Source organism: Amphibalanus amphitrite, unplaced genomic scaffold (assembly GCF_019059575.1).
Source record: "Amphibalanus amphitrite isolate SeventyFive unplaced genomic scaffold, NRLGWU_Aamphi_draft 001637F_arrow, whole genome shotgun sequence".
In the NCBI taxonomy this organism is placed as follows: domain Eukaryota; kingdom Metazoa; phylum Arthropoda; class Thecostraca; order Balanomorpha; family Balanidae; genus Amphibalanus; species Amphibalanus amphitrite.
In genome coordinates this window covers 65455-90000 of record NW_024883130.1, presented here as the reverse complement: position 1 = coordinate 90000, position 24546 = coordinate 65455, and the positions used below count along the sequence as shown (strand labels likewise).

Below are 24546 nucleotides of genomic sequence, written 5' to 3'. Positions count from 1 at the left end.
GATTGTGTCGTTTGATTGTGTTGCCTGAGCCCACCCCTGGCGGGCGACCCGCGGCAGAGCTCGGCCCGCCGGACAGAGCCTGGGACTGCCTTTGCACCGCCCGGGGCGGTGGCCGGCCAGTCGGCTGCGGGACTGCGGTTTCGGGGTGGACCAGTCTGTGTCAAGACCCTGCATTGTGCGCGTATCCCATACAGCCGAAGATTAACCTGTTCTTTTTGGGCGAAACCGACACAGGACGTGCCTACCAGCATACCAAGGTTGAGTGCAATTGGTCTAGCAATTGCTGAGTAATTTTAATTGTAATAAACTTGACACCTCCTAATTTTTCTCGTGACACATGCAGTACGTAACCCTCATGCATTACAAAGACTTTGATCCCTGGTAGAGGGAATGAATCTACCTTACCAAAATAAGTCAATCGGCCTTGTTGCTGAGATAAAGGCCTGTCGAAATCGGTAGTTTAGCGGAACAGCTATGGAACCCTGACTTGGCATGTAACATGCCACGGTGATCACTTATATGCATGAAAAATAATTAATTACGGAGTGGAAGGGATGGAGCGGAACTATCCAACAAAAAGACATCGGGATGCTGAGATTAAGTCCCTCAAAAGTGTTACAGATCAGGCTTGGCCGGGCGGCTTATGCTGATATTTTTCTGTTACATGGGAAAGACTCGCTCCGCGATTCGCTTTCGCTCGTGATTAGGCATCGTTAGGCGGATTTTCTGAGTCTCTCAATCGCCGTTTAAATTAGGAAATTGGTTCAGTTTTACACGGGCGTAGGAACGTCATGAAAAGTGGGTGGGCCACCCTGTCAAGGGGCCTCCTTTTCCAGGGGGCCTCCTATTTTCAGGGGCCTCCAACTTTTGCCTCGTCCTGCTGGCTGCTTTCAAGTATGACCTCCAAATCTAGGAGGTGAGCTCGGGCAGATGTACCCAGGGGCGTAACCGCTTAACCCGGCCGGGCCCGGGGGGTAATCCCAACCACCGCAGCCCGGGGGGGGGCGTTTTTCGCCCCCCCCCCTGTCTAGCTCCGTAAATAAGGGAGCTACGGAAACAAAAGCGATACCAAACGAAAGGTCCTTACGAGACGATTCTGAAGCACCTAAAATTTTTGACCTCAGGTCAATTTTCAAGGTCAGAGGTCAAGGTCAAAGGCAAAAACCGGCACATGTGTAGTGATCTCAAAGTAAGCCTTCTAGAAGACGGCAGGCGGCATCAAACCGGCAAAATTGGGTGTCAAACGAAAGAAGAGACTCTGAGGATTCTGAAAATGTGCTCAAAGTGAAAGGTCAAGGTCAAGGTCACGCTCAAAGTTGACCTCAAACTTGGCACTTTTTCGCACATCTTGCGTGCTAACTTCCAAGATGTTTTGAAATGTTTTGAGGCTTATCAGTTCCCTATTTTTGGTTCATCTTACGATACAAGGCTGCTCAAAGGTCAAGGTCACTGAAGAGTATCCCTGCTAGAGGCTATTTCACTAATTCAAGCTAGTAATAATAAATAAGACAATTTTTTTCATCCGGAAGCTCTAAATGAAGGTTTAGAGGAAAATAGATGCCAGATTCGTGATCAGCGGGTACAAATCCATCATAAACAACCTTTCATGTGTCAAGTTCAACCAGAGGTCATTCGAGGTCACATGAGGTCAACATAAAACTTGACCTTTTCCGAACAAAATATATATCATTCGACGCGGCTTGACAAGCCGAATGCGATGGTACCACTGCCGTAGCTCTAGGACCATTTTTGTCGAAGTTATTTGCGAAAAACTAAAACCACATTTCGGGGTCGTTGACCTGACCTCTGACCTCTGGTCACCAAAACTAGTTTTCTATTTTTCTCTAGGTCAAACGCTACACAACCGTGCTCGTAATTTGTCTTTATCTCTAAAACTCTATTTTTAGCAGCTATTTGAAGTTTGCGTCTGTGACGCCGAAGTTTGCCGTGCAGGGGTCTAGCAAAATGGACCTTGTGACGTCATCAAGGGGGCTAGGTCCAAATTTTTTACTTCAGAAGATGTCAAATTGATGGGAGAAAAGGTACTGAAAGTTTCGCTTTCCTATGCCTAAGCGTTCGGGAGCTATCGCAGATATTCGCCAGGGGGGGGGGGGCGAAAAACGCCCCCCCGGGCCCGCGAGGGTTAAGCGAACAGTGCGGAAAGTCCGCGCACCATTTTTAAAACTTATTCCCCCTCCGATTTTTTTTAGAATCTATTTGCCGCAAACGGCGCATGACCCCTGAAAACCCTTACACAAATGTCTTCCTCGTTTCCCAGGTGCCCCCATTAGCTTCATAGGCGCCCTCTTTGGCATATAAGCGCCCTATGTATACTTAGTCATCAGAGACATCCCTATATGTCCCACAGTCGCCCCGTTATCGCATACAATGTGCGCTTATCATAGACGTCTCTCTTTTATGGACACTTGAAGGCGCCTCTCTTTGCCATGCCGGCGCTCCTGTTTCTTATGAATGCACCCCCAGGCCCCATGGCATTGATCAATTGCAGTCTGCAGATCTCTATTGCATGTGGACACCCATATATGTAGGCTTCAGAGGCGCCCCTCTTTCGCATTGAGGCGCCCCTATGGGCTTCATAGGCGCCCCTCTATTGCACGTAGGTGCCCTACTGTCTCAGAACCGCTCCCCTTTGGCATGCAGACGCCCATCTTTCGTACGGAGGAGCCGCTGTGGTTCTTAGAGATTAGACTTAGAGGTGCTCCCAGACGCAGATGGGGCTCTCGGAGTCGACAGTGTGGGACCTTCAGTCGCTGATGGGTGCCCGCCAGATGTGGACCCTCGGAGACGCCGGTATGGGGCCCTCAGAGATGCCGGTATGTGGCCTTTAGAGACATCGGTGTGGAACCCTCAGATACTTCAGTGTGAAGCTCTTACAATTGCTGGTGTGGAGCTATGAATGCGCTGGCTTAAATCGCTCAGAGGCCGGTACCTACATGGACATTAGAGCTCAGTGAGAGCTTGTGGGGTGCCTTCAGTGGCCTTGTGGAGCCGTTGGACATCAACATGGTGCTCTCAGGAGCCGGTGAGTCCTCGGAGTCACTGGGGGCCTTCAGAGCTCCGAGATACTGGTGTGGGGCCCTCAGAGGTGTCGGTGTGGGTCCTTCAAATGTACGTACCTATAGAGCCTTGAGATGCACAGGTGCGGTGGCCCACAGAGGCGCCGGTGTGGGGCCCCCAGAGCCACCGATATAGGGCCCTAAGAGACACTAGTATGACCCTCAAAGGCGCCGCTGTGTGGCGCTCATAAACACTGGCGTGGAGCCATCACAGGCGGGTGGAGCCGTTAGAGGCCGGAAAGGGCCCTTAGATGCCTACAAGGAGCCTTCAGAAGCCGGCGTGGCATCCTTATGGGGATAAGCGTGTCTACTTAGGAGCCCTTGAGGTGCTCTCATGAGCTCTGTGGGGCCCTACTGAGCCGTAATATGGCCACGGCCAGTTGCCGCCGCATGGCTCTTCGGACTATCATTCTCAGGGGCCTCATCTGCCTAGTTTGAATAGAAAAGCCTCTCAGACCATCAGTCTCATGGGCCTCCTCTGGCTAGTATAAATAGAAGGACCTGTTAGACCATCAATCCTAGGGGCCTCCTCTGGTAAGTATAAATAGAAGAGCCTCTCAGACCATTAATCTCAGGGGGCTCCTGTGGACAGTATAAATAAAAGGGCCTCTCAGACCATCAGTCTCGGGGGCCTCCCTAGAAAAGTGTAAATGTGGATAGAGGGCCCCCTCAGATTCATTAGGAGTGGACCTCTCTGACTATCAGTCTCAGGGGCCTCTTGTGGCCAGTATGAATATAAGAGCCTCTCAGACCATCGGTCTCAGGGGCCTCTTCTGACTAGTTAGTGTGGATAGAGGGCCCTCCCAGACCACCGCTTTCAGGGGCCTCCAGTGGCCAGTTATATGAACAGAAGGGCCTCACAGCCATCAACCTCAGGGGCCTCTTCTGACTGGTGTGAATATGAGGGCCTCTCATACCATCAGTCTCAGGGGCCTCCTCTGCCTAGTGTGAATATAAGGGCTTCCCAGGCCATCAGTCTCAGGGGACTCTTCTGGCTGGTGCCGGATTGAGGGACCTCCTAGACCGAAAGTTTTGGGGGTCTCCTCTGGCCAGTATGAATAGAAGGGCCTCTCAGTCCATCAGTCTCATGGGCCTCTTCTGCCTGGTGTGATTATAAGGGCCTCTCAGGTCATCAGTCTCAGGGGCCTCCTCTGACTAGTGTAGATGGATAGGCCTCCCAGACCATCAATCTCAGGGGCCTCATCTGACTATTGAGGATAGAGGGGCCTCCTCTGACTAGTGAGGGTAGGGGGCCTCGGCTAGACCGCCAGTGTCAGGGGCCTATTCTGACTAGTGTGGATGGAGGGGCCTCCCAGACCACCAGTCTCAGACATCTGACTAGTGCGGATAGAGGGGCCTCCCAGACTGCCAGTGTCAGGGGCCTCCCCAGACCAGTGTGGATATTGGGGCCTCCTCAGATCCACTAGGGCCTCTCAGGCCATCAGTCTCAGGGGCTTCGACTGACAAGTATGAACAGAGGGCCTCCTTGGATCCATCACGGCCCCTTGGAGTCCGTGCGTGGGGATTCGTGGAACTTATTTTTACGGAGTTTGTTTATTCTGGACGGTGACGACGTCCTCTCAAATCGAGACGAGGGGCCTCGAGTAAAAAGTGGGTGGGCCAAAACACATGGTTGGCCCCCCCACCTCGAAAAGTGGGTGGGCACTTGCCCACCTGGCCCCCCCTGTTCCTACGCCTATGCAGTTTTATACACTGGCACCTTGTTTTCTGGATGTTCAGTGTTGTGTTTTCTTGAAAGGGTCGTGGTGGGTAGAGAGTAATTGATTGTTTGTTTTCTCTTTTTTCTTATTTTCTCCGCTCGGGCTGTGTCTCGTCCGTGACGTGTTTGTGTTTGCACCGGCAGGAGTCGAGGATCGTCGTGTGGAACAGCTCGTGCGTTCCACCTTGGAGCAGTGCGTGTTCGCCGCTCTGCACCCCCGCACTGCCGTCAGCGTGGTGCTCAATGTCCTGGAGACCGATGATCTGGTGAGAAGCCTGATGTCGGTAGACTGAGTCCGAACTCCGATCATCAGCCAGCGTTGTAATTTATTGTCTGATATTTGCATTTTTTTTTCTGACAAGATTCATAAACTCATTTCCAACTTTCATTAATGATCGGCGTTTCGTCTCGTCGCAATGAGTTACTGCCGATGTCTAATTATAACTCTGCGGCGTCCTAGCCTGCTGAACATGCGCGCCCTGTTGTCTCAACCATCGCCCTCACGGCATCGTGTGCCCTTCCTCGGGCAGCTGCTGCTCTCGACATGTGTGAACGCCGCCGTGCTGGCGCTGCTCGACTCGTCGCTCTCGATGAAGTACCTGCCGGCAGCGGTGACGTGCGTGCCCGTCGGCGATCGGGTGCTGGTGAATCCGCTGCCATCCGAGCGACAGGTTAGTCCCGAGCCGACCCCCGGACCTCACCCTGGTTATTGTCCGTTCGAATGGCTGGAGGGAATCTCAATTCTGCTGGACGATCGCGGTGCGGTTACTGGTTGCATCATGCTAGGAGTTCCCGTGGTTAGATGGAAAAAGCTTCTTTTCAATGTTTGGGCTCGTTAATTAAAAAGTTACGTTGCAGCATTTGCACATGCATGGGCACGCTTTCTCCCTGACCACCTTTGCAGTAACATAGTTTGGGTCGGTCTCGGTTGCATTATCACATTGGCAGCATCGCTCTTTCAACAGCACGTCCACATAGCTTTCGTATTTGAGGTATCTGTAAACATCTACATCGACCACTACCTACCTCCCACCGCTGCACCGCTATCAGCCATCCTTACGGCCCGACCTGTGTAACGCGCGGTACGCTCTCCGCTCGGCAGGGGAGCAGCGGCGGCTCTGTGACGGCCGTCTACGATACGGGTTCTGAGCGGCTGGTGGCGTGTCGCACCGCCGGACAGCTGTCGGCCGAGCAGCTGACCAGCTGTCTGCGCGAGGCCCGCCGCGCCGCCGCGCTGGTGCGCCAGCTCTACCGGCGCGCCGTGGCTGCCAAATTCAGCAAGGAGCCGCGCGACCCGTGGGCGGGTCCGTCGCGTGCCGAGGACATGCCACCGTCATGGCGGCGACTGGGCGGGCAGCAGGCGGGAGAACAGTCAACGTCGTGAATAGGAGATAGCCTGCTGTGGTCTTGTGCGGTACGAGCAGAGCACCGTGAGCATACCATTTGTTCGTGTGGTGCTGTGAGACTGAATTGAGACCGTCCGACTTCCGTCGGCCGCTCGATAGTTACCGACGCTGATACTGACGTAAGTGACAGGGTGATCGGCAGAAACACTGCCGGACAGAACAGACGGCTGCTGACGTATTACCGTGGTGGACACGCGGTTGGTGATCGCACCGCTTCATTAAACAGTGCTGCTTATTCATCGAAAACATATTCGTAGCGATAGCTTGGATGGCGAGGAGGCACCGTGAATAAAGATGATAACCATGAATCCGGTTTGAGGCCTTCTTAGTTTTAGATAAATTCGGCTCGTTGTACAGAATTCTATAGCATTGCGTGGAACATCGGAGGTCTGGGATGGGTCATGAAATAAGTTTTTATTATTATTTTTTTAGTTGCCTCATCTTAATTCAATTAGACCCCGAATACACAGACATCCGGGCCGCGGGCGGTGTTTCACCGACGCTGCCAGCAGTTGGCCTTCCATGGATTGGGAAACACCAACAAGCCCCATAGCACCATTTACCACAAGTGTGACGTCGGCTCGCGAAATGCGCTGCGACGACCGTGAAACATCGTCCTGTTCGGGATCGATTGCGCTAACGCTATCGCAGAATCAGTTTCTATGACGACCAGCGAAGGTAGTCAACGCTAACGCGTCAATGCCCAATGGTGTAAGATAGTTACAAAAACATGAATAGCGAATCTGTTGGCTACTGAATTCCATTTCTCAAATAACAACAGACATCAACATGGAACGTCTCAAGTTCAAAAACTAAAAGCTTTTCCATAGGGCAGAGCAAGGAGCAGAGCTCATCCAACGTGCTGGTTCTGCTAACGAACAGAGATTGAGATTCGGGACCGGAGTTGGCGGAGGTCGGCGGAGGTAGGCGAGAAGGGTGAGCTAATTCTTTTATTTTTAGCTGACTTCTCATTTGTAATAACTGTCTGTGTGATATGTAAACGACCGAATAAATCTCGTCATATATCAATATAGTCAGTCTGGCTGCCAGGCACCAGCACTATCAAGTAGATTTACTACCTACCTACGTTTTCATGGCGCAAGTTAGCTTGAAATTTTGCGAAATGTTTTTTTTCTCCATCATGTCATTTAGACATCATTGAAAATTGTAAGTATAGGAATTATAGGATAAGGCTGAAGCCATATTTACGCTCATTTTTGCATAAGGTGAATAGTATCCAAAAAAATGCATGCGAAATTCAGTTCAATCCATTTGGATGTGTCGAGAAAACATAGTGATTGTCAACTCATTTCTGGCTGGATAAACATTGATGCTAATTTTGATATGATTTTAAGGATGTGAAAAATTTTGTTATGGTTAATTGCTGAAAGTTTGTCAGTTGGATTTCTATTGAATTACCCCATCAGCCATCGCTTTCTGTTTTCGAAACATAGCGTGCATTTTAAAAAGAGCATTTTGGAGCTAAAGCAAATTGACTATTTTTGCACTTAGCTTTGGTTTTTGGGTTTGGAATGTTGAAAATTTCAGCTTTACCTGTTGCAGTAGCATAAGAATATCTTGTGCATCATGCTTGGGCTCAATCATTTCTAGCTGACTGCTGAGTAACTATGTTTCATTGTTATTCTAGCTGCTTCATTCAATTCAAAGTCAAAATATATGGCAATTGTGAGTTGGTACCTGGGTACCTTGAACAAAATGACAATCTGGTGGGGTCTTATGGCTTTGGACCATATGAGGTTCCCATATATGGGGCCTTGTGGGGCTCATGTGTGACCCCAGACCCTGTCCCTGGTAGGTATAGTCTCTCTTGAAAGTATCGCGACCCTGAGCGAAGGCGCCACCTGTTCCAGCCGCCGTTGGGCGGAAAAGTTTGAGAGCCGCTGGTAGCACTGACCGATTGACCGAAGCCTGGCACGCAGAGTCAGCCAGCGCGAGCGCGGCGGGGCGAGCTTGGGGAGTGGTTGCGGCCTGCGGGGGGATAGGGGAAGGTAGCAGTCGCCGTCCGGTAACTTGTGATGGCAGCAGGCATGTGATCAACGGAAGCTACCCTATTCGCAGAGATTTTGTTGAGATTTGCTTGGTTGCAAAGTTAAGAATTTGACCCGTCATCGGCACGACTGTCACAGGTTCTTGGTAAAATCCAGAAACCCATGCCTGAATACGAAAAAAATCATCAGTTGCGCCCGCTAACATAATGCATCCGTGGTTGCATATGCACCCGCGAGCGGATTCAAATCACAAAAAAAATCTTTCTCTAGCCAATTAGTCCCATAATTGAAGTTCTCTTTTTTAACCCGCGCCCCGTAGGGCTACCGGCGGACCCTACCACCCGTAGGGGGGGGGGGGGGGGGGCGTTTCGGCCCCCCCCCTAAGATCTCGGAAAGTTACCGGTCGATTTTCAAAATTCAAACGGCGTTCGATAGCCCCACCCGGGAACTACCTTGTGACCAAATTTCATTGACCTAGGTCAAACCGATGACGTCACAGGTCAGGTCAAAGGTCAGATTTTCACCGTTCACAGGCAATTCAAGAAATGTGCTGTGAAAGCGAGTAAATTGGTAATTTATTGAAAACCATCGATGGTACATTGTTCGTCAAATACATACTTTGCTATCTGAGGTCACTGATACCAGGTCAGGTCACAGCGAGGTCAGGTCACCGGGGGTCACAATATGAATCATGAATGTGTCGTGTGATACATGTTTTATGGTCCATTTTACATGACAAATGCGATTATGTGGGTTAGGCAGCCTTTGGGGCCAGCCTAGGTCACGTTTTTGTGAAGGTCAGGTCAAGGTCAGGTCAAATTAGGTCAAATTTCAAAGTTGATATTTTGCATAAAATGGGTATCGATTCGATGCAGCTCGTCACGGGGAGTCTAATGGTGGTCTTCGTTTTGCTCTACGAGTTCTAGAATTGCCAAAAATTGAGTTTGACAATTTGACGTCATCATTTTTGAACAGTTTTTTCGCTATAACTTGGCCAAAAAACGAGGTATCGATCTGAAATTTGGTATGTAGATAGAAGACGGTAGGCACTATCACATATATTCCGTTTTTTCGAAACTCAAAAAAAAAATTTGGATTTTTTGGCGAATATATAAAAAAATGCTTTTTTGATTTTTTGGGTTCAAAACTCAAAAACTTCAAAAATTCGAGATAGCAGTTTTGTAGCCCTGTCAATTCTACACCTTTTATGTCGTGATCATTTTTCTGTATCTTCAAAGCTGTAGTCCTGACAGGTCTTCTCGCGAAGGTCTGTTTTCGGTCGAAAATGACAGAACATGACGTCTCTCTGACGTCATTTGTGGCCAACCTATCATAGCCTCTGGAAAAATTTTTGGTCACAATGTGTAAAATTGATGCCCGGAGGGGTCCTGAAAGTTTGGTGGCGATATCTCCAGCCGTTTAGGAGATATCGACCGAAAAGGACAGGGGGGGGGGCGTTTCGGCCCCCCCCCCCTACGGGGCGCGGGTTAACGAGCCGGTTAGTGAACGGCGACAAAAAAATATTGACCGTCCTGCTGTCTTCGTTTTAAAAATCCTATTTGATGCCGGGCTGCCCCCTCTCATGACCTGTTTACGTCGTTCAGAAGGTCTCTTCACAGTAGGATTATGGCGGAACTTTGCTTCGTTGTGATTTTACGCGTCACGCACACGAGTGATTGGCGCCCACTAAGGCAGACCAATGAGCGCTCGACTGGTGAACCCTAGCGGCGCCGGTATCCGCCTGGGGCGGGGGACGGGGTCAAGGCGAGCGATACGAGCATGACCTCTGGTCAGCCTCCACCTGTTTTAACCCAGTTGTCAGCCGCTGGTGCCTGCGTCATATAGCAGTTTTCCTCCTACCGCTGTCGTAGAATCGTGTTACACCGTACTTTTTATGATACAGGCCATGACCTCACTGCTGGGGTCCTCAAACTGAATGGAATAGTTCGCAGAGCCGGCGCAGCCCATGACGCGATACTTTCAAGAGAGACTATACCTTCCTGACATGGTGAGAGGTGTTGAATACATAGGTTTTAAGCAGGTTTATACACATGTTATAAGTGCTAGTTAGATGCTAATTAGGTGTTAAGTAAGGCTGGAAAAGTGTGTTACAAGTTATCTGGTGAATCAAATGTTAAGTCTGTGCCAACTAGGGCACCAAAATAAATTGTATTGAAAAAGCATATTCAAAACTAGCTTAATCTGTCCTTGCCCAACCTTTCAACTACCTGACACCTATGTAACTCCTACAAACATTCACACCTACACAGGTAACTGTTACTGGAAGATGACACCCAGGAAGGTGCTTTACTTGAGAAGCACCTTGATACCCATCAAAAGAGGTGCTGTCATGCTTATTTCAGCAATTCCAGGCTGTAACATCAAACATGGTGTATGGTCAATGGTGTCTGACATGCTTGCCTTGAATATATCCTTGTCTTCATTGCTGTGCTGTTGCTGCTTCTTTTATGCATATTTTCTAACTTCATGGAAAGTTTAATGCTGTTTTACATTTCAGGTTGAAAATACCCTGAAAAATGGCAGAATCATCATCTAGTGAGAACAAGTCTGAGCCTGAAGATGCAGGACCAGTACCATCTGGTGGAATTCATGCTATCAAAGAGCATGTTTCCAGGGATTTGACATCATTTATCATGTACTGCTCTAGGATCTTCCAGATTCTGGCTGCCATGGCATACCTGGTACCAATCATATTGTAAGTACCCACTACATATTTGTGTCCACTGTCTACCTTATTTGTCCTCCTTGTGCACCAGATGTTTTGCTGGTGCATGAGAAATGCACTCATTTTTGCTAGATAGCCATCACCTGTTTGAAGTTGGAGAGCCCAGGCTTTATGCACTCCATTGCTTGCTGTGTTTGACTCAGGAATTTTAATAGGATCTTAACTTCATAACTCTGATTGGATGGTCTGTGGCAGGGCAGTCCATACTAGCCTGTGTTTGATATAACCTTTGAGGTTACGGGTTGTGCTCTTGGAATCTTAATTTTCAATTTCCAAGGTCAGGAATAATGTACTCTTGTTAGTTGTTATATGTGTTTCATCATCCATAAACTCATAGCTTTCCAACTTTGTGATATAACCACATGATTCCTTTTTTTGGTACAGCAATGGTTTCCACCCTGTTTGTGCTCACTGCTCACCTACCTGTTTCACCAATTCATCATCCACTCTGCATTTATCGTAACATGTATTCCCCTAATTTCAAATTCGTATAGGACACTGGGTAGGCTCAAACTTGCGGAATGCGATTCGTGCGCCTACCTACTGTTTATTGAGTGAAATGCATTTTTCCCCTGTAACCCGGGTGTATCTTGTTTCCTCGTTGATAATTTATTCCTCGTGTCACAATACCGTCATGCTAGAAGTGTTAAATGTAGTTCAAATGTCTGATAGCCAATGTCATATCTCTGTCTTCGTGGATACACAACATACAGGTACGAGGCTCAAAATATGTATTACTCGATATGTCACGGCTGTAAGCCGCTACAAGTAGTAACTACATATGGCACATATCAACGGCAAAGTCACGATGAGCACACATAATGCAGTAGCTAAGCGATAGTCGTCCTCACGTAACTGCTTCTGGAAGAGTTAGATTGTTACCATTTTTTTCAGCGGAATTAGAGTTACCTACGCCAATCTAACAGCGAAAGTTGTTGTCGCACAAAAAGAACAAGTTGGGACGTTGATTGCTTTTCTACAGATATGCAGGGGTATGCATGCGCATCAAATCAATGTATTCATGAAAATGCTCGGCAAGGGTGCGCATTCCGCACTGATAACGAGGAAGGTCGCACTGCTCAGTGCTCATGCGCCGATGCAAATTCTCAAAAGACGCCAAGGTTGACTCTTGGCAGCGCTTGCGAGGAGCACGACACGATTGGATTCTCCCTTTCGTCAGGTCGCAGCATTGCCATCGGTTGCACGCCGTCAAAGTCGCCGCCTACGTTGTCACACAGGATGCGCGCCATGCTCGCCTTTCGTAGTTCGTTCAGCTGGGCATCGTCAAAGGTGCCCGCCTGATCGGCGTTGTCGTAGAAGAAGCGGTCGCCCACGCGCAGCCGGTAGAACATGTCACCGACGAGGCACTGGAACGTTGGCCCGAGGTCGGCTCCCTCCGCGTGCCGCTCCATCATGCCTCCGATGTAGAGGTCCACGTCAGACGGATCGGCGTAGGCGGTACGCAGTTCTTCCACTACCTCAGCGTCCATGAAGGTCGAGAAGTCGTTCCAGGACGCGAGGGTTTTGCCGTGACAAAGCTGCACCGCAGCTGGGTACGTAGCCAGACCTTGATCGCGGCCGCGCTGTATTGTCAGCGCCGGCAGGTCGACTCCGCCGAGCATCTCCCCGTGCACGGCCGCCGCGAAGTTGGCGTCTGTGCCTTCGGCGGGCTGGTCGATCATGCCGCGCGCCAGCCTCACGAAGAAGCCTCCATCGACTAGCGGTGCCGGGTTAAAGGCGCCATCAGTCAGTTTGGAGTTGTCCACCTGACCGCTGCGGGAAACCAGTCGCAGCATACCCTGCAGCTTGCTGTGTCCCGCTCGGAATGCCGCGGTACTAAACTCGACGGCCGGTCTGGGGTCGACTGACGCATTGTAGAGCGGCGAGAAGCCGACGGACAGCGGCAGGAGGCCGCGCGTTGCCGCGTACTCGTAGCCCAGCGTGCCCGGCACGAACTCATTGTAGGTGATGTGCTGCAGTTGGGCCACGACCACACGGCGCGCCTCCTGGAACAGTCGCTCGTCGTCCCAGTCCGGGTGATTCCCGGCGAGCTCACCCGCCACGCGGTTATGCTCCCGCAACCAAACTGTGTGCAGCAATGCTCCGTGCAACTGTTCGTTGGCACGATGGTTGCCTGCGTCGAAACAGGTGCAGTCGCGACAGCCAGCGCTGCAAGACTGGTCAGCGGATGGAGCGAAGAATGAGTTGCTTGACGTCTCTGACTCGTCGTCGGCATCCACGTCCACATCGATGAGGGAACTTTGATCGACAATGCCTATCGGTGAGCCTACCTCTATCGATAGATCGTCATTCAGTGGGCCTCGCTCAGGAGCTACTTCGTTTAACGTCGGATCAACAGACGCGCTGCTGAATTGCTGCGGTCGGACTTCGCTAGGAGCTCGAAGACGCGAGGAGATGAGCCCTGGCGCGATATTTCGGGGCGGTGTTCGACTGGGGAGGAACTCCTCCACCTCGTCGGCGGATGCTCGCTGTGGACCCCGGGACAGTGGCTGGCTGGCCGGCGAGAATCCTGGAGAGGTGCTTCCCGGCGCACCCGCAACGATTCGACCAAGGAATTCGTTCTTGGAGGGTGAGTTTTCGGTTGCAGGACGTCTATCTGAGAAAAGGCGGTCGAACTCTTCATTGAACCCTGGGAAGAGTTGTGTTTTTCCGTTTGGAAGGTAATCATTTTTCTCAGAATGGCCTTCGTAGTCTTTAGGGGGCCCATAACGACCTGATGGTCTTGGAACGGACGGGAATGATTCGGATCTTTTATCGGCGGTGTCAGAGGGAAAAGCGTTGTTTTGCAGATGTGGAAAAATGTTTCCGATTTTATCATCCCCCTTAAAATGCGGATATTTCTTTGGTTCCTTTGTTAGGTCCCCAGGACCGCCCTGTAGAAAGGAAGATGCACTTAGTGTTTTTCCGAGTGGGTTGCCTGCTGTAGGGTGTTGGATCTTGGTCGCAGTGCTTACATATCCGTTATTGAAGGTTACATGTGATTGTGGACCTGCACCGAAATGCGCTACATCCACAGGAGTGTTTTGCTGCAAGGGAGCGTTCAGAAAACCGTTCCCGAAGTCGCCGAAGCGTCCATTTTGAAGTATATCCATGACCATGGGTACACCCAATGGCGTGTTGAATGGCTCGAATGGCCCTAGATGTGGTGGCTGCAGTACGCCTCCGAATTGCGCACTGAACGGGTGTCGCGGAAACAGGCCGTTGCCCGGGAAGCCGATGCTGGGTCTACCAAAAGCGTCCCGTCTCCGCCGTCCGCTAGTCACTGCGCTCAGGATGGTGTTCTCAGCAGTCGCGTCTCTGGCGTCGCGCGTGGGCAGGAGGCCGTCGTTGCTGCGCAGGCGGCCGCCCCGGAGCTCCCTCAGTCGCCGGGTGTCGGCCGCGGTGGCGCCGTACAGACCCGAGCCGTCCAGGAACGCCGTCTGCCGGGAGAGCGGCGCTGCCGGCCGCGGGAGGCACTGCCGCTCCGGTGCCGGCAGCGAGCGCGTCATGCTCATACATCGCCGGCCCGCGGCACCGAACACGGGATCAGCGGCGCTCACGCTGATCGGCAGACACTGCGGATGCGAGTCCGCGGCGCAGCAGTCCAGCGGCCTGTCTCCCTCCAGTCGGAAAACCCCCGTCTGCTGCAGGTCATGCGACAGGAACTCGGCAAACACGGGAAGGCTGACGGCCACGCGGCCATCTGCATTGGCGTTTGTGGAGAGAAGGCTGGCCGACAGACGGCGAGCGGACGGCAGCGGGGAGCCGCCACTGCCCAGCAGGCGCGGGCCGAAGATCCCGTCCGAGAAGGTGCTGTTCAGGAGACGGTGTAGGCCAGTTCCGCTGCGACCCAGCGAGGGTGTCTGAAAGCAAGACATCGGGGTGAGCTGGGGAGCAATACACCGTTAACTTTTTTGCGGTACCGACGAGGGCTCAGATCCATACGCAAATATGGAATGCATCTGCAAGCGATGCCAAGAATAACAGGAGTTCATGCATGAACTAAGCAGCCTTGTGAGACAGAGACTGATTTTAGCAATTGAATAGAAAAGAAACTTACTTTCAGATTGTTGCAGCTGCCGTCCGCTGTTCTGTACTTGTTACTCCTGTCGCAGGAGATCTCGGGCTCGATCTCGCAGCCGGGAACGCGCTTTTCTCCCACCATGGTTTTGCGCACCGTCACACGCATGGTCCTCCCGTTGCCGGATCTGCTCTGTGTGGTCGTGGTGGTGGTCGTCGCGGATGCAGCTCTGGTGGAGCTGTTGCTGGCCAGCTGGATGACAATGAGGTCTCGGAGTGCGCGGCGGCCTTGGTGCTGTGACGCAGCGTCTGATCTGAAGTGCAGCGTGTTCAGCCGTTCGGGGGTTAGGGGCAACTGATCACTCAGTCTCCGCTCGAGACGCACCATGGCGTCCAGCTGGCGGACTGCCGAGGCCAGGTGCTGGTCGGCGCCCACCGGCAGTGGTAGAGGTGCGAGCGGCGCGCGCGGCTCCAGCGGCGGCCCGGTGGCGGCCGGCGGCGACGGCGTCCGGCCGGCCGACACGCCCACAGACCCGTCCGCGAACGAACAGGTGGCCGGAGCCTGACCGGCCATCATCCTGCCGACCAGCCCCGGGACGCTGGCGAACGGCATGCAGTCGTCGGCGGGCGGCGGCGCCGTCTCGCTGTCTGCGGACGGAGGCGCCGCCTCCTGGTCCTCCACGAACACGTCGATGATGCCTCCGGAAGCGCTGCTGACGTCCTGGAGAGGCGGAATGAAACGGGCGCTCGGTCGGGGACCGCTGAAGACGGGCGTCTCCGCCAGCCCGTGGCCGGCTAGAAGCAGAAACAGTAGAATCTGGGAAACGGAACATAATGCCATCAGAATTGTTGTCCAGTTGTATTTAATGTAGCTCTCCGCCAGTCAGAACTCCATAGATGACATCTATGGTTGTACTCATGCAAACTGAAAACCCTGACGCCCTAATAAGTTAATGGTCAGTGCCTAATGGTCATCATTTCGGCGACGACCTCGTAAGATGCTTAGTTCAGTTCACACCTAGTCAAAACATGACGCAGGCGGCAGGGTTTTCTCTGCAGCACTCATTTTGCTATAAAAAGTGACTGACGACTGCCATGCAAATAGCGAAAACCAATTGACGTCTTTATGATCTTTGATTTCAGCCACTCCGAGCAAAAAGTGGCATGAGCTGCCCTGACAGTTTAGAATGTGAAGCAGACAATAGTCAGCGCAATGCTGGAAGGCAAAAATAGTGTTCCAAAGAGCCATTAATTTCCCGTTGTCTGATCACTTGTATTACGGCGTACCTATTCCGCTTTAACACTCGGATTTCATTTCTTTCTCACAGCTTGTTAGCTGCGGAATTCGTGTTCGATGTTCCTCAAAATGTTATCAACCGTGTTTCGTAAAATGCTTACAACGCCATCCTTCCGCAAATTCCGACCTCACCTTCGCCCTTGTAACTGGCCAATGGGACGGTTAGAACAAATCGCATTCAGCTCACAAACCACACACAGCACTGAACTGTTCACACGCATCCCAGCCATGGGAAGATGAGTGAGAACCGTTACAGCAAGACCTTGGAATATAATCTCCCCACGATTCGGTGGTTCCAGAGTGTGTTGGAGATAACAAAAAGTGGCGGGTACACCTCAGCAGCCCGGTGATTGATAAGTATCGATTAATCGTGATGAGAAGGTTTGCACCGAGATTCTCAAAAGGTTCGGGATCGCGGGTACCTACACACTTTTCATGATCTTAAACGTTGATTCATCTCGTTTTCCTTTGTGGGAAGTTGGGATTCCATGTCAATTGTTAATTACACAGAATCGGAGCTGGCTCGATCCTTCCCAATTTTGCCTGTTTTGTTGTCAGGCATTCTGTCTCATGGATAAGAAGACCGTCCTGCTGGACTTCGACTGGCTTTTTGTTGTGAATCTCAAGCACGTTATGTTCGTAGTATTTACGCATTCCAATCCTAGCATGGTGGTCCACGGTCATTGGTAACCCGGCAGGCGGTGGGCCTCCCGGCCACCTTCCGCGCGGTGGGGGGGGGGCATTTTTTGCCCCCCCCCGTCTCTCCGAAACTACTGGACGAATTCGTAAAATACAAAGGGCGTTCGATAGCCCTGTCGAATTTGTTGAAGGAAACCAAATTTCATTGACCTCGGGGTCACCGATGACGTCACTGGTCAGGTCAAAGATAAAATGTTTCACCGTTCACGGGTCTTCTAGGGAATGCGCTATAACACCGAGCAAAACGAATTTTGTCGAAAATCAGCGATAGGGCGTCAGTTGCCTAGTACATATGTTGCTATTAGAGGTCACTGCTAATACCAGTTCAGGTCACAGGTCAGGTCACCAAGGTTCAGCACATGAACCCAACTTTACTAAGGTTTTGCGTCGTGCGATGCATGTTTTATGGCCAATTTTTCATTTACAACTCAATGGTGTTGGTTATAAGACCAACAGGTACGGTTTAGGTCACTTTCTGGTGAAGGTCAAGTCAAGGTCAGGTCAAAAAAGGTCAAATTTCAAAGTTGATAGTTTTGCATAAAATAGGTATTGACTCGATGCAGCTCGTCACGGGGAGTCTAATGGTGGTCCTTGTTTTGCGCTACGAGGTCTAGAATTGCTAAAAATTGAGTTTGAAAACTTGACGTCATCACTTTTGAACGGTTTTTTCGCTATAACTTGGCCAAAAAAAGAGGTATCGATCTCAAATTTGGTGTGTGGATAGAAGGTGGTAGGGGCTGTCACATATTCCGGTTTTTTGGAATCCAAGAAACCTTTTGGATTTTTTGGCTAGTACAGGGTGTCCCAAAAGTAAGGTCATGATTTAAAACTTAAATATCTCGAGAAGTAAGAGTCCGAATCAATTCCAATTTTAACACGTGCAAGGTACATCCATAAAATTATTTTCTTGCATGCTTAAACCATTTTTGATCATAACTACACCGAGCAGTAGGCATACAACTGAGAAGGTCGAAATTCAACTCTTAGAGAGGGTCCGTCATTAAAACAAAGGGTAAATACCGCCCAGTTTTCGGCCCTAAGCAGACCCTATCAGCTCGCCCTATCTCTGAACTCATGCATAGTTTCGCCTCAACCGGTAAAACGTCAGAAAAAAAGGTATAACGTACGCACAGGGCATGTATACTTAGCCACCAGTGCTTCGAGGTCCTGAGGACGACAGCGGGAATCGGGTGAAAATAAATCAAGAGAGGTGGCCGAGAGTCCTCCCAGTGGTTCTTCCGCTCGTCGCAACGCAGCTGTGCCGACACCATCAACCAGCAGTGGTTTCAGCCGGATGGAGACTATGCTTGCACCGTCCTGAAGATCATGCATTGTCTCCGAGAGTGGATGTGAGATCGCGTAATTTTCAGTCAGGGCAACGCCATTGAATGGCCTCAGCGGGCACCTGACGTTACACCTTCATATTTTTATTCTCTGGGTACACAACGGAAAGGTTGTCTTTTAGGACAACCCAACGAGCCGGGAAGAACTAAAGGATGATCCCTCCGAGCAAACATAAGCGGCATCTCACCAGAGAATCGCTCCAGAATAGTGGAGGAAGTAAAACGCAGTCTATTCATGCACGCGGCCCGAAATGGTAGCCATGCAGAAAAGCAGCAAATGTGGGGCTACGAGCCAATGTATTGACTCATATGTTATCAGAATAAAATTTTATAAAATGCTCTTTCGTATCATGTCCTATTTATTTCTATCCATCGCGTATTTTTGGCGGTGTGGCCAAAACAAATGATGACCTTACTTTTGGGACACCCTGTATATTCAAAAAAATCTATTTTTTATTTTTGAGGGTCAAAATCTAAAACTTTCAAAAATCCGAGACACCAGTTTTGTAGCATTGTTGATTCTACACCTTTTATGTCGAAACATGTTTGTGCATCTCTGAAGCTGTAGGCCTGACAGCTCTTCCCACGATACTTTTTTGGGGTCGAAAATGGCAGAAATGACGTCACCCCGATGTCATTAACGGCCAACCTATCATAGCCTTTGGAAAAATTTTTGGTCACAATGTGCAAAAGCTATTCACGGGAGGGTACTGAAAGTTTGGTGACATCGGCGCAGTGGTTCTGGAGATATATCGAAAAAACTAAAGGTAGGGCAAAAAATGCCCCCCCCCCCCCCCCACCGCCTGGAAGGTTAACAGTCATGCCATTTGTCAACGGTTAACGGTCATTAACGGTCACGGACACGGCCATTTGTTTACCATATAAAAAGTCGGGTCACTACTCACAACTCACAAGTTCATCTTCGGTCTTAAAAGTTCACCATTAATGCTTGACTATCACTTTTCCTGAGAGTTTAAAGTTACCCGATTATTTTACAACCTGTCCATTTATGTCAATTGCAAAATTTTGCATTTTGCCTTTTTCGAACTTAAGTCACACTATTTTTAGGTACAAGTCGTCGTTCATAAAATAAATATCGAATAGGGACCGAAGTAAAAAAAAGTGCATCCGCGACCCCACGTTATACCTATCGTAAGTTCACATTCGGTGACAACACAAAAGCAAATATTCTGATCTAAATATTCTAAATAATAGAATATGACTATTTAGAATATTTACTTTTGTGTTGTCACTGAATGTGAATGAACCTCACAATGTCTGACATGATACCTAGTACCTACCGTTAGTAAGGTCATATGGGTCATGAAAGTTCACCAGCAGTCTTCTGCAATAACTTTGATAAACACAAGATAGGGAGATGACAATACCTTGGATGTGTTCAGCTCATCAATACGGGTGTACCTATGCATCATGACCTTCCCAAGTCAGGTCATGACCTGAGCCTGGTCGAATTTTCAAGTTTCTCAACGAGAGAAGCACGATGCTGGTAAAATCTTTGTGCAAACTTTATGGCAAAAGTATTGCTGTAAACTTTTCCACAACAACTTCATTTTTACGGTTTTTGCCTTCTTGAAGTCAAGCCATTAAATTTTAGTCAATTATTTGTCATACTTACGAATGACTTATCAATGTTTTTTTTTCGATGCTCTAGTTCTTATTTTTAGAGCTACGCCCTACTTTGTTCAATAATTTCAAAATAAAATGACCTTCGGTGATATCCTGTCACCTGGACATTGACCTGACCTAGAAAATGACCTAGAAGTTTTGACTCCTCACCTGCATGGTTCCTAGCAGCGCCATGTCGCGGCGTGTGACAGGTGCCGCGATCCGTTCCGTGTCCGCGCCGCCCGCAGTCTGACCGCGCTCTGAGGCCAGCCTCCGGTCGTCCCGCCCAGCCCGGTATCTCGGCCGCCATCAGCCGTCGGACGAGCAGCACTCTTTTCCAGCCGGGCTGCATGGGCTCGCGGCCTGCAGATGAGAGAAAAATGCGCCGATCCCGACAGGACGTGTCACGTCTCCGGGCCGGCGGCGTGGGACCACAGAGCTGGCTTCCCACGCGCACACCGTTCAGAGATTGGGAGGAGTGGCGCGGTGGGCATACCCCCCCCCCCTCTCTGAGGAGTGGTGCGTTATGACCCCGACTGCGGTTGCTGATGATGCTACTATCAGCTGCAGTACTAGCGAACTTTTTCCATCGCAACGTCATTTCTGCTCCCATTTACAATTGTTTATAGCTTTGATAACTAAACGTTATCATTGCGATAATCAAATTAAAGAACTTAATCATCGCGATCATCAGGATCGATCTGTTTATCTGGCTTGGAAGTTTTCGATTCAGTTATGCCGTGTCAAATAAAGGTTCTTATCAGTAACGGACAGGATTCAGGAAGCTGCCTGGACCATACCTACTGTGCGAACAAAGAATGCCTGTTAACGCCGAACGGGGGATGCTCACACGTTTATTGATCCCGGACGCTATTTTTTGCTCCCTCTATTAATATCTTGTAAAAGTGCGGGGAATGTGGATTGAGTCGTTTTGTGGTGGTGAAATAAGGGATCGTTAAACAGGGTTCCCCGTTAGGAAATAGGATGATTCGTTGCAGTAGCACGGGTATCTTTAGCTTCAAATGTTGTAAGAACGCGTTGGAAGTCGAGAGACGATGAAAATGATAGAAATGAAAAATGATACTTTTTATTTACTCTTTCTATTTTTTTTTTTTTTTTTTTTTGGGTATGCGTACATTTGTTCTCCCGAGACTGTTAGACAAGATTTAGGCATAGCAACCTTTCATGTATTTATTTAAACGTTTGGTGATTGGATTGTTCGGTGATGGCTATTCCCCAAAATCCCAATTTAGCACATCTGAATAAAAATGCAAACTGCATTCGATCGAAAACTTTTTTACCTATAGACACCCCAGCTTTCGTCCTCTTGTTTGTCCAGGAACTGTGGACGACTGAATGCCTTATCAGATATTGTTGACATCATCACTGTTTGTTGTTCTACGTCGGGCCGCATTTCATTCATTTCGCTGTCCTGCCGCTGCCATCCAAAAGTCACGTTGTAGAATGTAGACTGATCGTGACAGTGATTGTCATCGCCTAACCCTGCACCCACACCCCGGTCTCACATGCCACTATGTCTGAGGACTCGTTCCTCCGCTGTGTGTCAAAGATCATTAGCTGTACCCTCACTCCGGTCTCATGTGGGGACTCTCTGAGGCTCCGTCTTTCCGCTTTGTGTGTGTCTGAGGTCATCATCATCGTTCCCTGCACCCACACTCCGATCTCGTATTGAATCTCACTGATGACCCTTCTCCTCTCTCTTTTCCCTACAGCCCGGCGCGCATGGCGTACGTGTCCGCTCTCCTAGCAGCGCTGCTCACCTCTGTGCTACGACTGCGTCAGCGTCTGCCTCCCCCGCAGCTGACCCGCGAGTGGGGCGCCCGGCTGGTGCTCGAGGACGCCTCGCACTACGTCATGTACGCGCTGGTGTTCGTGGTGCCGCCGCCTCTGACGCTGGTGCTGCTGCCGGTTACGCTGTTCGCCGTGCTGCACAGCTCCAGCTATACCCTGCAACTGCTCGATGTGAGTCGATGGAGGCCGTCTGTGTCGGTATTGTGTGGTGAAAGTGTTTGCTAATCGGGGTGGTGGGGGGGGGGGAGGGAGTTGTCGCTACTCGATGTGAGCGTAAACAAACAGCATTGTGTGCTGCGTGTATGGGCTGGATGGTTTTGACTGGGCCGTTGGACTTGGGGGGAGGGGGCTCCAGGTGCTGATTATATGAAAGTCGACGAAGGCTGTGTTCATATGTGTGACTGTGGAGGGGGAGGGGTTCTTTGGGAATGTAAGTGAACAAATACCGTTAGTGTGTCCGTATGTGTGTGTATGTGTGTGGGACTAGTACAAATGCCCTCTCGCTAATGAAGCGCTTAGACAGGGTGGATTACATCCAGCCGACAGGCGCCGCTCCATCTGTGATATCCGCCGGTCGTGCCGTGTTGACGACCGCCCGGTGTTATCGGTGCGTGACGGCGCCATCTGCCGCAGCTGCTGGGACCGAGCTCGGCAGCGCCGCTGCGCTACCTCATCTCCCTGGTCGAACTGAAGTCACAGGCGATGCTGAGAGCCATCGCCATCGCCGAGATCGTCCTGATGCCCTACACAGTCGCCATGCTGCTTGTGTACGTATGCGGCCATTTAACGCACGGGCAGTGTTGGAATTGTTGTTTTCGGTCGTCTCGCATAATAAAATCTGTCTGGAGAACCGGCAAGCTTTTAGAATAGCCAACCACAAAACCATATCTTTGGCGTAATGGCTAGTGCATATGATAACTGATAATTGTGAGACTCTCAGTACTATTATTGCATATTTTAGGCATATTCATAGCAGCTTTTCATCGCACAGGCTGCGAAACTTGTAAGATTTTAGATGGTGTACTCGCTGCTTTGTATTGGTTTCTGAAATGCTTTTGCTGAAATGTTTCTGAATTCTTTAACTGGACTTGGGTGTTAATAACTGCTTTCTGTTGATGTGTTTCAAATTTTCTCTCGTTGATTCGGAACGCAGCTATAAATCTAAGTTCTGAGTTCTGACCGACGTCCATGAGACCCACACCTGGAATTTACAGCGGATGAACCCACCACCTGACTCCGGTGTGTCTCTGTTCGCCAGCGGCCGCGGCAGTCTGCTGGTGCCGTTCATCTACTACCGGTTCCTGTCGCTGCGGTACGCCTCGCGCCGCAACCCCTACTCGCGCACCATCTTCGCCGAGCTGCGCGTGGCACTGGAGCGGCAGGCGGCCAGCCCGCGCTGTCCGGCGCTGCTTAGTTCGGCCATCCACCGCGGCGTGGCGCTGGTGTCGGCGCTCAGCCCGCCCGTCATGGGGGCGCCCCAGTAACGGAGGACCCGGCCGCCAGGGGCGCTGAAGTCGGCTGTCCCCGAAGGGTCTCCGTCTGACCTTACATGCGTGGAGCCTGGACTCACGAGCTCGGTGGGTCGTGCTGCTCGGGCCAGGTGAACGGGAGAGGTCAACGGATGCTGCCTCCGGTGACCTGGTGCAGGGTCAACCGTCAGGTCAGTCAACATGTCGACTATCAGGCTACGCCTATCTGCCGCACTGCCCAGTGCCCACTGATAGGGGTTCCACTCTCAATGTCAATCAGCTGTTGTGAATGTGATGCCTGCCCAGTGATGTGTTGCCATACCGTTTGTGATGGTATGTCTCACAGCCGTATGTGGTATAGGTATAAGTCCAAGTTTTGTCTGATGTCTCAGGCGGTCCATCGAATGTTGGGTGTGTTCACAGAGCGCTGTCGATAAATTGGGATCCTGCACCCATGTATGTGTTGTCTGTCAAATGTTCAGGGATCCCCAACTCCCCAATTCACTGATGTAATCTAGTCGTGATTAATGGTAAGGTGTCTTGGAGGTACTTGGTCTGAGCTACTTGGAGCTGTGTATCCTATCAATTATCGTTTATCGTTCGTGAAATCAGAAATGTTATAGTATGTGTCAAATATCTCATATTTTTGTCAGTGTGATAAAGCAATAAATTATTTATAATTTAGCTCTCCATTATGTTGCTTCTTGCAGCCTGTTCCTACTTTTTATGCTTAGCTACGGCCCCGCACTTCATCACTATGTTACCTGTCTGTTCGTAAGTCAATATAAGCCACCGAAAGTTGCAACTTTCCTGTCTATATGCAGCTACTGTCATCATCATACTGAACATTTCATCATCAAATACTAGATAACCGAGTTGAGTTCTCTATTTATGATCATTGTATAAGACAATAATCTACGTCGAGAGTTCGTTGACACGCGCATTTGGCTACTGGAACACTATTGTATGATCGCGGTATTAACTTTTTTTGGTTGTTCAAAACATTACAATGTTGGGAGAGGAACGCGAACTAGGAGGTCAACGTTTTCAGATCTTCCGTTTCAAACTGGTTCTGATCGTATAGCGTTATCAACTACATCCAAAAAGTGGAGATGACGATAATCGTGTCTCGAGCGCGTACGCGGATGAGATAACGACTTCCGTCGCACCTTCAGATAAATTTCCAACCGGTCCAGATCTCGTCTGTCGAGTCAATGATTCATTCAAGGGAGCCACCAGCCACGGCTGTTGTCTTTCGAGCGTATTCAGCTTAGCCCACAATCTCTGGCTTTCGCCTGTCCCCTTCACAATCTACCCACTCT

At 50.2% G+C, this 24546-nt stretch overlaps 2 protein-coding genes across 2 annotated transcripts in view; both read left to right on the top strand.

Moving 5' to 3' along the window:
* Positions 1-6511, top strand: part of LOC122374316 (exosome complex component RRP46-like) — a 7455-nt gene extending 944 nt beyond the window's left edge. The window contains exons 3-5 of the mRNA XM_043352985.1: positions 4942-5063; positions 5328-5468; positions 5900-6511. Of these exons, the coding sequence (XP_043208920.1) occupies positions 4942-5063; positions 5328-5468; positions 5900-6181 (545 nt within the window). The 3' untranslated portion in view covers positions 6182-6511. The remainder of the gene's footprint in view (positions 1-4941; positions 5064-5327; positions 5469-5899) is intronic.
* A 597-nt stretch (positions 6512-7108) lies between these two features.
* LOC122374315 (transmembrane protein 33-like) lies at positions 7109-24029 on the top strand. The gene is made up of 4 exons (XM_043352984.1): positions 7109-7139; positions 21677-21926; positions 22389-22522; positions 23014-24029. Exons 2-4 carry the CDS (start codon positions 21687-21689, stop codon positions 23237-23239), a joined length of 600 nt encoding a protein of 199 aa, XP_043208919.1. The 5' UTR covers positions 7109-7139; positions 21677-21686; the 3' UTR covers positions 23240-24029.
* The last annotated feature ends 517 nt before the right edge of the window (positions 24030-24546 follow it).